General features: G+C 38.0%; 1 protein-coding gene across 4 annotated transcripts in view; it reads right to left on the bottom strand.

Annotated features, from left to right (window-relative positions):
* Positions 1–14391, bottom strand: part of LOC133663657 (A-kinase anchor protein SPHKAP-like) — a 383555-nt gene that overhangs the window by 6604 nt on the left and 362560 nt on the right. For 3 of the 4 annotated variants that reach the window (XM_062068312.1, XM_062068309.1, XM_062068310.1), the window contains 3 exons: positions 6051–6200; positions 3493–3564; positions 3176–3225 (listed from right to left, as the gene is read on the bottom strand). In XM_062068312.1, coding sequence (XP_061924296.1) covers positions 3176–3225; positions 3493–3564; positions 6051–6200 — 272 coding nt within the window. The remainder of the gene's footprint in view (positions 1–3175; positions 3226–3492; positions 3565–6050; positions 6201–14391) is intronic. The other variant, XM_062068311.1, reaches the window with a different exon arrangement.

Below are 14391 nucleotides of genomic sequence, written 5' to 3'. Positions count from 1 at the left end.
CCCCCCGAGATTAAAAAAGACGGAATTCCGACTTTAGACGGAAAAATCACATGCCTGATATACATATATATATATATATACGTATATACATGTGTGTGTGTATGTGTATATATATATATATATATATATATATATATATATATATATATATATATATATACCGTAATTTCCGGACTATAAGCCGCACCTGACTATAAGCCGCACCAGCTAAATTTAGGGGAAAATACAGATTGCTCCATATATAAGCCGCACCCGACTATAAGCCGCAGGGTTTTGATGTGTAATTACCGTAGTATATACGGGTTCCTGCTACCATGGAGGGGATTGTCGGGACAGAGATGACTGTTTGGGAACGCAAAGCGTCCCATTTATTAACAATAAATCTTTCAATCATTCAATCAAACTTTCACATCTTTGACATGGCGAACAGCATTCGTGCAGAGTACAAATAATACAACGGTGCAAAGTAATACAAAGTGCTCGCCTGTACGTTATCAAAATAACTAGCCTACCGGTATATGGAAAGTCAGTCTTTAATCATTGTGTCATCGTCTTCCTCCTGCGTACTAAAACCACCGAAATCCTCTTTGTCGGTGTCGGAGAAGAACAGGCCGTAAATAAGCCGCACCCTTGTATAAGCCGCAGGGACCAGAACGAGGGGAAAAAGTAGCGGCTTATAGTCCGGAAATTACGGTATATATACGTATATATATGTGTGTGTGTATGTATATGTGTATATATATATATATATATACAGTCAAGAAAATAAGTATTTGAACACCCTGCTATTTTGCAAGTTCTCCCACTTAGAAATCATGGCGGGGTCTGAAATTTTCATGGTAGGTGCATGTCCACTGTATGAGAGATAACCTAAAAAGAAAAATCCAGAAATCACAATCTATGATTTTTTAACAATTTATTTGTGTGATACAGCTGAAAATAAGTATTTGAACACCATCATTAATATTTGGTAGAGTAGCCTTTGTTTGCAATTACTTAGGTCAAACGTTTCCTGTAGTTCTTCACCAGGTTTGCACAGACTGCAGGAGGGATTTTGGCCCACTCCTCCACACAGATCTTCTCTAGATCAGTCAGGTTTCTGGGCTGTCGCTGAGTAACACAGACTTTCAGCTCCCTCCAAAGATTTTCAATTGGATTTAGGTCCTGAGACTAGCTAGGCCACTCCAGAACCTTGATATGGTTCTCATGAAGCAACTTCTTGATTTTCCTGGCTGTGTGCTTTCGGTCATTGTCATGTTGGAAGATCCAGCCACGACTCATCTTCAATGATCTGACTGAGTGAAGGAGGTTTTTGGCCAAATTCTCACAATACATGGCTGCAGTCATCCTCTCCTTAAAACAGTACAGTCGTCCTGTCCCATGAGCACAAAAACACCCCCAAAGCATGATGCTACCACCCCCATGCTTGTCAGTAGGGATGGTGTTCTTAGGATGGTACGCATCATTCTTCTTCCTCCAAACACGCATAGTGGAATTATGACCAAAAAGGTCAATTTTGGTCTCATCTGTCCACAAAACTTTCTCCCATGACTCCTCTGGATCATCTAAATGGTCATTGGCAAACTTAAGACGGGCCTTAACATGTGCTGGTTGAAGCAGGGGAACCTTCCGTGCCATGCATGATTTCAAACCATGACGTCTTAGTGTATTACCAACAGTGACCATGGAAACAGTGGTCCCAGCTCTTTTCAGGTCATTGACCAAGTCCTGCCGTGTAGTCCTGGGCTGATTCCTCACCTTTCTTAGCATCATTGAGACCCCAAGAGGTGATGTCTTGCATGGGGCTCCACTCCGATTGAGATTGACCGTCATGTTTAGCTTCTTCCATTTTCTAATGATTGCTCCAACAGTGGACCTTTTTTCACCAAGCTGCTTGGCAATTTCTCCGTAGCCTTTCCATCCTTGTGGAGTTGTACAATTTTGTCTCTGGTGTCTTTGGACAGCTCTTTGCTCTTAGCCATGCTGAATGTTTGGGTCTTACTGATTGTATGGGGTGGACATGTGTCTTTATGCAGCTAACGACCTCACACAGGTGCATCTGATTCAGGATAGTACAGTGGAGTGGAGGAGGACTTTTAAAGGCGGACTAACAGGTCTTTGAGGGTCAGAATTCTAGCTGATAGACAGGTGTTCAAATACTTATTTTCAGCTGTATCACACAAATAAATTGTTTAAAAAATCATAGATTGTGATTTCTGGATTTTTCTTTTTAGGTTATCTCTCATACAGTGGACATGCACCTACCGTGAAAATTTCAGACCCCTCCATGATTTCTAAGTGGGAGAACTTGCAAAATAGCAGGGTGTTCAAATACTTATTTTCTTGACTGTATATATATATATATATATATATATATATATATATATATATATATATATATATATATATATATATATATATGTATGTGTATATAAACATGTGTATATATATACTGTATATGTGTGTGTGTGTATATATAATATATATATATAATATGGCGATCTGATATGAATCTGGATATGGGTTACGATACGATTCACGAATAAGGTGAAAAAAAACAAATGGAGCATGGATCAGCTCAGAACATATATAATTATATATACAATGTACACACGCATACATACACTTATACATACATATATACATACAATTGCATATACACATATATAGACACATTTATATACATATATGTATATTTTTATACATATATATGCATATATACATACTATATATATATATGCATATATACATACAATACATATATAATATAAATACACATATGGACATACGTATACATATATACACGCATATATACATATATAGACACACATACATATATATGTGTATAAATATACACACACACCTGTATATACATATATATGATGTCGAGAAGATGGCAGCAAAGTTGCAGTAATTATACGGTAAGATATCTAAAGTTGGAGGCACTGCGCGGGCCAGATTGTTTACTGAAATCGTGACGTCTCGCGGGCCAAAATGAACAGGCCAGACGGCCGCACTTGGCCCGCGGGTTGTAGTTTGGATGTACAGTATCAGCAGCTCTTCACATTCCATATTGTAAAGGAAGGCGTTAGAGTTTGGGGTCTAACCAGAGAGAGTCACTAAAGTGCAGTTGAGAGCCAAAGCTCAAAGGGTTAAATAAGATCACAGCACTTACCAAGGTTACTCTTCTTGGTTGCTGCTTGGTCGCTTTTCTCAGACTGCATACTGTGAAGAAAGAAGTCAACAAGTTTGTGTTGTTCCACTAAAACCTTTTAAAGAGCAGCTGCTTGTCAAAGGAAAAAGGCAACAAACGCATAAAGCTGACAATCAAGTCTAGCGGGCATAGACGATGACATCACAACAAAGAAAATGGACGCTCTTTAAGGTCCATCATTCACATTGCACTTGACATAAGAACACCTTCAGTCAGCAGGTGCATCAACATGGCAAAGGTGGATAAGTTAAGTAAAAGGGTTAAAAAGTGACATTTACCCAATCACTGCGCTGTCTGAAAAAGCATCAACGTCTGCCAGGCCCACGCTCGACCCGCTGCTGCTTGCAGTCCTGTGAAGCATGAGAGAAAAATAACAAATATTTACATTTTGCTTCCGCACATCTGACATAATCACTGACTTCATGAAGTGCAGTCATTTAGATGGAGTACAGTTGTACCTCGGTTCTACCAAAACCTCCGTTAGAAAAGTTCAGACAAAGGCCAAAACAATTTTCTCACAGACAAAATAATGAAGTTGGTGATGAGCTGAGAAGGATGAGAGGAGGCCACACAAACACCACCTTCTACTTTGCCATGACCTCTTTCTAGAATTCAAAAGTGTTTCTCAGCTTCTTTATCAAAGTGCCGGCACTCACAACTTTCTTTGGCCCCTTTGTGGCGTATTTTGCAGTTTTACTAAAAAAAACAAGTACAGACTGGGATTTTTTTATTTGGGCACTTGCTTCCGAGAAATTATCTGCAGGCAAACTGACTGGTTTGTTACGCACAATTGGCAATACTTCATAAAAAATTAATTTGGCTGTAAAGCTAGAGAAATTTTATCCAGCCAAACAAAAAATACTTTTGCAACCAAATGTTATTTCAATCATAAAAAATATTTATTAATTGCCATAACGTTTGGCGCTCAATAGTTTTCATTAAACCCATGCTGCCAGTTAAAAATGTACTTCCTGTTTTGGCTTAAACCGAAAGTAAAACCATCCAATGCGTTTCTGCTCGAAAGGATTCTTCATGCATCACTCCAAGCAACATTTGTCAGTTTTACAAAATAACTAAAAAATATACATTTTCAAGCATAACAAAAAAAAAAAGTATTTTTCAAGTTCAAATCTTTTGGTTACACTTTTGTTTTTTTTGGTTGCGAATCAATTTTTTGGTTCCAAATATTTTTTGTGGTTACAACTGTTTTTTTTGGTTACAAATCTTTTTTTGGGGTTACAAATCATTTTGGGGGGTGTGACAATTTTTTGGGCGGGGGTACAATTATCTTTTTTTGTTACAATTTTTTGGGGGTGCTGCAGAACTTTTTTATTTTTATTTTTTTGTCCTGTCCAGCTTCTCAGGCAAATCATATAGTAGATGTAGATGCCCATATCTGCTGTTCAGATTTACTTTACAAAAGAGAAGTGTAGGATACTTCTCTTGTTGCCTTATTTGTATTTGACTTTATTAAATACATTTATATTATCATTTGGTGCAGCCGGGCCGGAGCAGGAGGGGATAGAAAGAGAAAAAAAGGAAGACAGAGGGGGAAATCGTGGGGATAAGACAGAGAGACAAAAACAACAGCAGCAAACAACAATAACAACAACAACAACAACAGAGCAACATCAGCACATAGGATATATACAAATATGATGGTAAAAGTGATAGCAAAGAAGCAGTTAGCGAAATAAATAATACAGAAAAGCTAAGGAGCATTTTTACACTACAAATGGAGCAATACAAATACCAATAGAAATAGCGCTATTGATAATGAACAATACCAATAATTGACCTCTATTATCAACAATACAGTTGTTCAAATGCAACAATACATATACGTAATGATAACTAGAGATAAAAAATGAATACCGAAAAATGGAGGGGAAGAAAGAGAAGCAACCTATATTAACCTTGTAGATTGTTATAGTAACAATAGGTTAGGATTAGTCAGTGTGCCATGTGTTACCCAGTTTACCCTAGAGCAATAACGTTAATATATGTTTGATGAACTTTTTTAACGGTTGTAATTCTTCTCTTTTTGGGTTACAAATAATTTTTTTGAGCTGCAATTTTTTGGTTCCTATTCCTTTTTTTTTTACCACTCAACTTCAATCTTGTGGGCGGGGCTTCCGCTGAACAGTATGTTAGCAGCCTTTTTATTGGTCAGTCTGTGACTTAGGCCTTGAACACATTTGTAGGCATCCTAGCAAAGACAAGACAGGTGGGCTATACTGACCAATAAAAAGGCTTTTAACATATTGTTCGGAAGACGTTGAGTGGTGACAAAAATATTGAAATATTTTTTTCAAATTTTAATCAATGTTGTGAAATTTATTTGAGAAAAAGTCACACATTTCTCTCCAAATCCGCAAAGCAAGAAAAGAAAGGTGACAGATAGCGAGTGGGGGGTGCATGCATTTAGCAGCAGCTGCTGGGAGGTGGCCAGGCTGCTCTGTGGTGAGACTTGGAAATAGTTTTGGTGTGAATAGTAAACAAGCCAGGCGGTTTTGTTCACATTAAATTGAGCTGAAGTGTTGATGAAGGAGCCATGGGTGATCATGATGATGGTGATAATGATGCAGACAACTACTTTCAGTTTGGCATAAGAGTCAATTCCCCAAGAGTCGCATGGAGCGCCTCTTAGGCCAGGAAGAGCAGTGATTGGTCTAAAAGGAGCGAGGTTGTAGTCAATTCTGCAAGGAGCGATACAGACTCGGCCCTATCTGGCATGACATCAGCAGCAGGTCAATTGGCGGTGGCACAGGTGTCAGCAGCAATGAGTGTGAGGTGAGAGCGGGAGCAGCAGCCTCAGGGAGCGACGGTTACTGACCCCTCACTCAGCTGGTTAGAGCGACTGGTCTCCTCGGGGGGGTCGTCCTCCGTGTTTGCATGGGACCACCAGCCTCCCGCGCTCTCTTCGCTGCTCGCACTCATTGAACGCTTGTCGCTCTTGTCTAGTGCCGCCGGCCCGGCCCTATGGCTGCAGGGAGACCATGGAGTATTTACTGCTGCGCAATGTGCTCGCCAACGCACCACGCAGGAAGATAGCTAATCCATCAGCATATTCAACATCGGCGCTCCTCGAGGGGATGCTTGTTTTTTTTCTGAACATTGATCAATCCTAGTCATAATGAGTTGACTGAGGGCTGCCAACCTGCCAGAGAGAATTAAGGCAGCATGATTGCTACACCCGGGACAAATACACAGCGTTTGTAGTCTGACATTTACGTAAACATGTCATGGGTGTGAATGGCATTCATCTGATGCCCAGTTCATCTATTAGGGCCCGAGCAGCAAAGTCTACAAAGGCCATAATGAAATGGCTTCCTTTATTACCATAAATTACGGATTATAAGACGCTACTCTTTTCCTATGATTTGAACCCTGCGGCTTATAAAACGGTGCAACTCATTTATGGATTTTTCCTGTTAATTGCCATAATGTTTGGTGTTCAATAGTTTTCATTAAACCCAAGCAAAAAAAAAATAAAAAATTACAAAAAAAAATTACAAAAAAAAATATTTAAAAAATAAATAAATTAAAATTTTAAAAACAAATAAATTAAATTTAAAAAAAGATAGAGGTTTTTCCCACTCTAGACTAAGCCTCCTTAGGAGCCCAGTCTAGATTGTATTTTTTTACTCATCTTCTTCCCCAGCGTTTTACCTTCCCCCCCATGGGACAAATTTTCAAGCGTTGACCGGTCCGCAAGTACAAAAAGGTTGGGGACCAATGCTGTACACTGTTTGTCTAATCTTGAACGGGTTTGTGCTGAAAACATAGTTCCGTTGTACTTGTTGCAATGACAATAAAGACCTATCCTATCCCCTATCCTATCCCAAGCAGAGGACTAAACTGGTGTTTTAAGTTAAAGTTAAAGTACCACTGATAATCACACACACACTAGGTGTGGTGAAATTACTCTCTGCATTTGACCCATCCCCCCTGGGAGGTGAGGGGAGCAATGAGCAGCAGCGGTGGCTGTGCTCGGGAATCATTTTGGTGATTTAACCCCCAATTCCAACCCTTGATTCTGAGTGCCAAGCAGGGAGGTAATGGGTCCTATTTTTATAGTCTTTGGTATGATTCGGCTGGGGTTTGAACTCACAACCTACCGATCTCAGGGCGGACACTCTAACCACAAAGCCACTGTTTTATTGTTTGTACTATGATTCGGCTGGGGTTTGAACTCACAACCTACCGATCTCAGGGCGGACACTCTAACCACAAAGCCACTGTTTTATTGTTTGTACTATGGCGTCATCTTTTGGACGAGTTCGCTAATTGCAGGTGCTGCGAGTTAAAAATGTACTTCCTGTTTTGCCTTAAACCGAAAAGTAAAACCGTCCAATGCGTTTCTGCTCAAGAAAGGCAGGTATAAACTAGTAATACTACTAAGAGTAGTAGTTAAGGCAGGGCAATACAGCTGAAAACTGTATACACATTTTTTATAATGATCGATAATTAGTGTTGTTTTTATGACTTAAGCTCGCCAATAAATACAGTAAAACAATTTCCAACTTAACGAAATGTTTTATTTATCTGTGGTGAAGGTGTCTCTTCAGCTAGGTAGGATGCGGCTAAGGTAAAAAATAATTAAAATAGATTTGAAGGTAGTTGCAGATTTGAGACACTAGATGGCAGTAGTGCATAAACTATTGAACACTACACAGAGTAGCTTGAGAAGCTACTCATCAAACGGACTCATTGGAAGTGTAAGGATGTTGCCGCACGTCTGTATTAAAACCAACAAAACTAAAGACAAGTTTCTGTTATTGAGTTAATATATCAATATATCGCAGTTTCTCTCCTAACTCCATGCAGAGAATCCACAGCGAGACAGAAAGACGGCGCAACCAACCTTCGTAGTTGATACTGTTACGTGATGGTTAGTGACATTTCCCGTTTGCTGGACTTCATGAAAAAAATCTTGTTTTATTATTGCGGTTTATTCCGACCAAAAAATATCAATATATATTGAATATTTTATCAAACACATTTTTTATATTTTTGAGACTGAATATAAGGAGGAAGATCTACAAGTTTGAGAAGCTGTGTGCTAAACCGATGCATCTTTAGTGAAACACTAAGCATCATGTAGCAGTATTGTCAAGTGCTGAACAAGATATCGAATCTACGCACACAATAAAACAGTCACTTACTGTACAGTAAGGATGTTTATATTTTCCCGTTTAAATGAAGAATTAAAACACCATTTTTCATGTCTTTCTTGCCATCTCCGGGTATAAGTTGGATGTCAAAGTTGACCAACTTTTCGGTTTATGGCCACATCCTGCTACTATCCAGGTGAGAGGCGTGATTTATAATCTAGAATTAACTTTCACCAACTCAGTGGCGATGCAGCAGCTCATCGGCTCAATATAGCAGCTGCATAAGTTACTGTAGTTAGCTCTCTGAGATCACAGCGTGGCTAAAAATAGTTTGTCTATGTTAGCGCTTATAATAACAATATCGCTAATACTTGGTTAATATTTAGGTCACGAGATGTAAATTGAGTATTGTTGGTGTTTTTAGATGTTTTAGAGGGCTTTACGGGCGGAATAGTGTGGTCCCGTTTGCTGCATTGTTAGCCACCTCGTAAAAAGTGCAGATGCCCTTTAAATCTATGACTTAATGTGAGTACACATTACATACAGTGTGTCACAGCTATAAAGAAAACATAAAACCTTGATAACCAACTTAGGTCCACGACTAAATCTGAATTTCTGAAGCATGAGCATGAACTGATAAAGCATACTTGGATTAAGAGGCGCACGTCTAATAAGAAACTGAGCAGTCCAGTTGCAATCCATTGAATGCCCTGAGAATACAAGGACCTGGATACATGACAACCATGGGCATATTGAGGGAAAAATGCCTAAACTCACAAACTGATGCAATGTTATTGAAAAAAAATAAGCCTCAAAACGATGGACATTTTAGGTAACAACAATCACCAAAAAAAATCAAAAATCCTTAAAGGACTGATTAGCCTAGCATGTTTTTGGAACGTGAGGGAAGGTGCAGTAGCTGCAGAAAACCCATGCATTCACGGGGACGACATGCAAAGTCCACACAAACACACGTTCGTTCCAAAGCAGATTCCCTCCTGGTTGTCCAGACTGAGAAGTCTGTTAACCACTACATCGCTGTGCTGTAGTGATGAAAAGTCAAGGCTAACAATTCAAGTCCTGGATGTGACTTTAGTTTGTTTCAAATAGCCACTCGCTGTCAGAACCAGTCGAAGATGATATTTCCACCACCTGCAATCCGTATGCTAACGCCAAATGCAACAGCTATCCCTCATTTTCTATGCATGGAAAATAACCCACAAGAGGGAGAGACTGGCGCACGGACGAGGGACAACAATTCATACCATGATTTGTACATACTGGGACTTCACTTTGCACTGGTAGAGTGAAGGAAAATGCTGAAGTCCAAACTCTTCAACTGTGTAAGATCACTGTTGCAGCCAAGTGAATTTATGAGACGCCAGAAATCAATTTAATGGTCGTGTGACCAGCCGGAAGTAGCCAATCTTCCCCCACTTTTCTCTGTACAATGCACCACTGAAAATTGGCCCTGATTCTTCAAAAGGTTTTTCAACTTAGCTTCAAGCTGAACATTGATTAGTTGACAGCGTATGCTCAGATTTCAAGCTGGTGGTGGGCTAAGACAGTAATGTGGATTTTCCATTGATACTTTTGTGCCAATTGCTGGCTTGCAATCACATGACCTAGAGGCACATCGGGGTTTCAGGCCATGGTCTAGACCAGTGGTTCTCAACCTTTTTTCAGTGATGTACCCCCTGTGAATTTTTTTTTAATTCAAGCACCCCCTAATCAGAGCAAAGCATTTTTGGTTGAAAAAAAGAGATAAAGTAAAATACAGCACTATGTCATCAGTTTCTTATTTATTAATTTGTATAACAGTGCAAAATATTGCTCATTTGTAGTGGTCTTTCTTGAACTATTTGGAAAAAAAGATATAAAAATAACTAAAAACTTGTTGAAAAATAAACAAGTGATTCAATTGTAAATAAAGATTTCTACACAGAAGTAATCATCAACTTAAAGTGCCCTCTTTGGGGATTGTAATAGAGATCCATCTGGATTCATGAACTTAATTCTAAACATTTATTTTGTTGAAGTATTACTCAATAAATATATTTATAAAGCATTTTTGAATTGTTGCTATTTTTAGAATATTTTTAAATAATCTCACGTACCCCTTGTCATACCTTCAAGTACCCCCAGGGGTACGCGTACCCCCATTTGAGAACCACTGGTCTAGAGCCTCATTAGGCTACTCTTTATTTGCCTCAATCAGTGCAAATTTGGGTGTATTTTGAAAAGGTTTAGAGGCAAATATATAAGTGATCATGAAAAAACATTTAAAACGGGATGGAGTGGATTTTTACACTCTTAAGAATTTAATTTTTTTAAAATGAGATTCGTAACGTCACCAAGACATTACTGCTCGCTACGACCTCACTTCATTTGACACTCTTACATCTGGAGGGGTCCACAAATTAAGCATTAAGACAAAGTTGGACTTATTCGAGCATCGGTAAGTAACGTATTTGATTGACATAACGAGTGCTGCTGTGATCATGACGCTAATGAGAAAAAGGATACATTTTTTTGCAGTTGATTTCCTACTACAAATATTAGTCTCATCTACAATTAATGTATGCAGTTGTTTGTATGCTGTGAAGTCTATATTTTGTCTCATTGTTTAGCTATTAATGTCCCTGTTGTTCAGCTTGAATCCTTGATAGCGATATCAAGATTCAGTTTATGCTGTTGAGCCTACGAGAGATTTATTAATCTCATTTATCAATACTATTAAGATGTTTTCTTGATGCTAACAAACATCACCAAAGACGTTATAATGTGGTCATCCGTGTCGAATAAAGCACTTGGTTTTCCTGCACAAAAACAACAACTAAGCTTTTAGTTTGTTACGAAAATGGACAGTGAAAATACGGTGGATTGAAACAACAATCACAATATTTACAACGAGGACTTAACTTGACGTTAGTTTGAGTTTGAGTTTGAGTTTGAGTTTATTTCGAACATGCAAGCATACAACATGATACATCACAATTTCCAGTTTCTCTTTTCAACATGTTCGAAAAGGAGTAGGAAGAAGCAGAGCTTATTTAATCCTACCCCTTTTCTTTACATAACAGTTGCTGAAACTTTTTTTATTCACTTCCTGTTCTCAATTTTTTCACAATAAACTCCATATGTAATCACAATAAAAATAAATAAATAAATAATAGTAAGAATTTAATAATAATAATTGGTGAAGAAAGTCATATTTCATATGAGATAAGTAATTTAGTAAGTTTATTTGCACAACCAGGTCTACATAGTTATATTTAAGCATAGCAACCACAAAATAACACAAACTAATTTGATCTCTTGTCCTTTCTTTACGTTGAGTTCTGCTCTCAAACACTACTAATATAGGAGAGAATATACCCGCTTGCATTTTACAAAGTGATCACTGCAGACACGAGCGGTCTGATTGTATTTCACAAGATGATGAAAGTGATATTTTTAAGAGCCATTTTCTTCCACGCACTTTCCTGACTTTATTACCTTTATGAACATCTTCTTTCGGGACTATGAAAGCTCTTTCCTATCTCTCTATTTGAACGACTGGAACACCCAAGAACAGAACAGTAATACGGGATTTTCTGACCAAACTCTACACTCTCACTTGTTTTAATGCTACGCTCAAGCTGCTTGACCATCGTGTCAATTAAGCCGCCAAGAAGAAAAACGGATGTGACGTCGTATGCAACCCAGCTATACAGTCGTCTCTCACTACATTGCGCTTTACATATTGCAGCTTCACTAAATTGCAGCTTCACTATATTGCAACTTTACTACCATATTTTTCGGAGTATAAGTCGCTCCGGAGTATAAGTCGCACCGGCCGAAAATGCATAATAAAGAAGGAAAACAACATAAATAAGTCGCACTGGAGTATAAGTCACATTTTTTGGGGACATTTATTTGATAAAACCCAACACCAAGTATAGACATTTGAAAGGCAATTTAAAATAAATAAAGAATAGTCAACAACAGGCTGAATAAGTGTACGTTATATGAGGCATAAATAACCAACTGAGAACGTGCCTGGTATGTTAACGTAACATATTATGGTAAGAGTCATTCAAATAACTATAACATATAGAACATGCTATACGTTTACCAACCAATCTGTCACTCATAATCGCTAAATCCGATAGTAAGTGTTCAGTTCAGTTCAGTTTATTTCGAACATGCATACGATACAATTTAATGCATCACATATTCCCAGTTGTTTCATTTTAGCACGTCCAAAAAGGAGTAGGAAGAAGCTGAACTTATTTTCATACCATAGCAATTGTATCCCATTTCCCTGTTCTCTGTAACAGAACAGTGAATAAATAAATAATAAATAAATAATATACCATAGTAAGTAAACAAACATTAAATACATAATCTTTATCTCAAAAGAAAAAAAAGTGTTTAAGATGTTCATCATAATGATTGTTCTTTGTACATTGTGAACACTTGTTTGAACAGTCTCTTAAACTGAATCATTTTGGTTCTTTGTTGGATGAACTGTTGATTCAAGGATGGAATTCATCTTCGACAAAAATAACAAGAGACAGTGACATTGATGAGCCATGTGAGCAAACACAGGACACGCAATGCTAACTTCCCGGAATGCTAACAACACGGCAATTGGTCCTAGCTGCGACGGTCACGTTAATCAACTTTTCAATCAATCAATCAATGTTTATTTATATAGCCCTAAATCACAAGTGTCTCAAAGGGCTGTACAAGCCACAACGACATCCTCGGTACAGAGCCCACATACGGGCAAGGAAAAACTCACCCCAGTGGGACGTCGGTGAATGACTATGAGAAACCTTGGAGAGGACCGCATATGTGGGTAACCCCCCCCCCCCCTCTAGGGGAGACCGAAAGCAATGGATGTCGAGTGGGTCTGACATAACATTGTGAAAGTCCAGTCCACAGTGGATCCAAGAAACTTTTGACAGAATAACTTACACCTGTGGTTTCAGCACATGGAAGCTTAGTTCTCACAGATAAATCATCCAGGATGTGAGAAAGTATTTCCATGTAGTGGCCATGCGACGGCCATTGCAATGACGCTTGGAGGATTCTCAGGGGTACAAGTGAGTACTGTAATCTACAGTAGAACACACTAAAGGCTACTATATTTGGTGAATCGAGTGTTAAAGTGACTATATGGACGTTAGTTCATGTTTAGAGAGCTTTGATTATGTTTGAAAACGTAATTAAAAGGTCATGTATATTACATTTATAATTGTAATTTGCGGAAATTTGTTTACGACTGTCAGGTCTGGCTGTGATAAACGACTGTACGTTTGTTCCAGGTGAGACTCACAAAGTACAGTGACTGCAAAAATACAATATTCTGACAGTCGTTTTTGTTCCTTTTTATGTCTCTCAAAGCTTTTATGTAAATTATGTATTCAGTTAAGTACAATGGTTTTGATCAACTTCAAATTTAAATGACAAAGTAATCTAGAAATGTGAAACTGTTAGCCAATTGTGAACACTAACTGCACAAATGGAGGTGAGTTGTAAAGATTTCTTCACACACAACACAGTGTGAGTCACGTCTTATCAAAAGGTCTGTCAAGCAATACACACTGCCGGGTTTTAGAATAGATCAGTGTGTTTGCGCTTGGTAGACTAAAAATCTAATAGATAGTAGTGGGGCGGCCTAGTTCAAAATAGAGCTGCATGAATTTGAGAAAAAACCTATTGCGAATTTTCCCTCCAAAATTGCGATTTTTATATTGGATGGATATTTTATAACATAAATGCATAAAACTGCAAAAATAAGTGAAGGAAGACTTTAAAATAACATTCTTGTCTCAAGGTGCCCAACAGAATATGCAATAATCTGTCTACATCATGCTGTTAAACTAAATAAATAATCGATAAAAACTATACACTGTTAATACTATAATGTAATCATAATGTATAATAATGCAAGTAACCACTTAAAAAGGATATAAACTTGTATTTCTCATTACTGTAGCATTGTTGACCACTGTACTGTAATTGGAAAGTCAATAACTTTGAGTTATCCTTAATAAATTAACAAAAATA

The sequence above is a fragment of the Entelurus aequoreus genome, linkage group LG13 (assembly GCF_033978785.1).
Source record: "Entelurus aequoreus isolate RoL-2023_Sb linkage group LG13, RoL_Eaeq_v1.1, whole genome shotgun sequence".
Lineage (NCBI taxonomy): Eukaryota > Metazoa > Chordata > Actinopteri > Syngnathiformes > Syngnathidae > Entelurus > Entelurus aequoreus.
The sequence above is the reverse complement of the archived record's forward strand: the minus strand, read 5'-3'. Positions and strand labels throughout refer to the sequence as shown.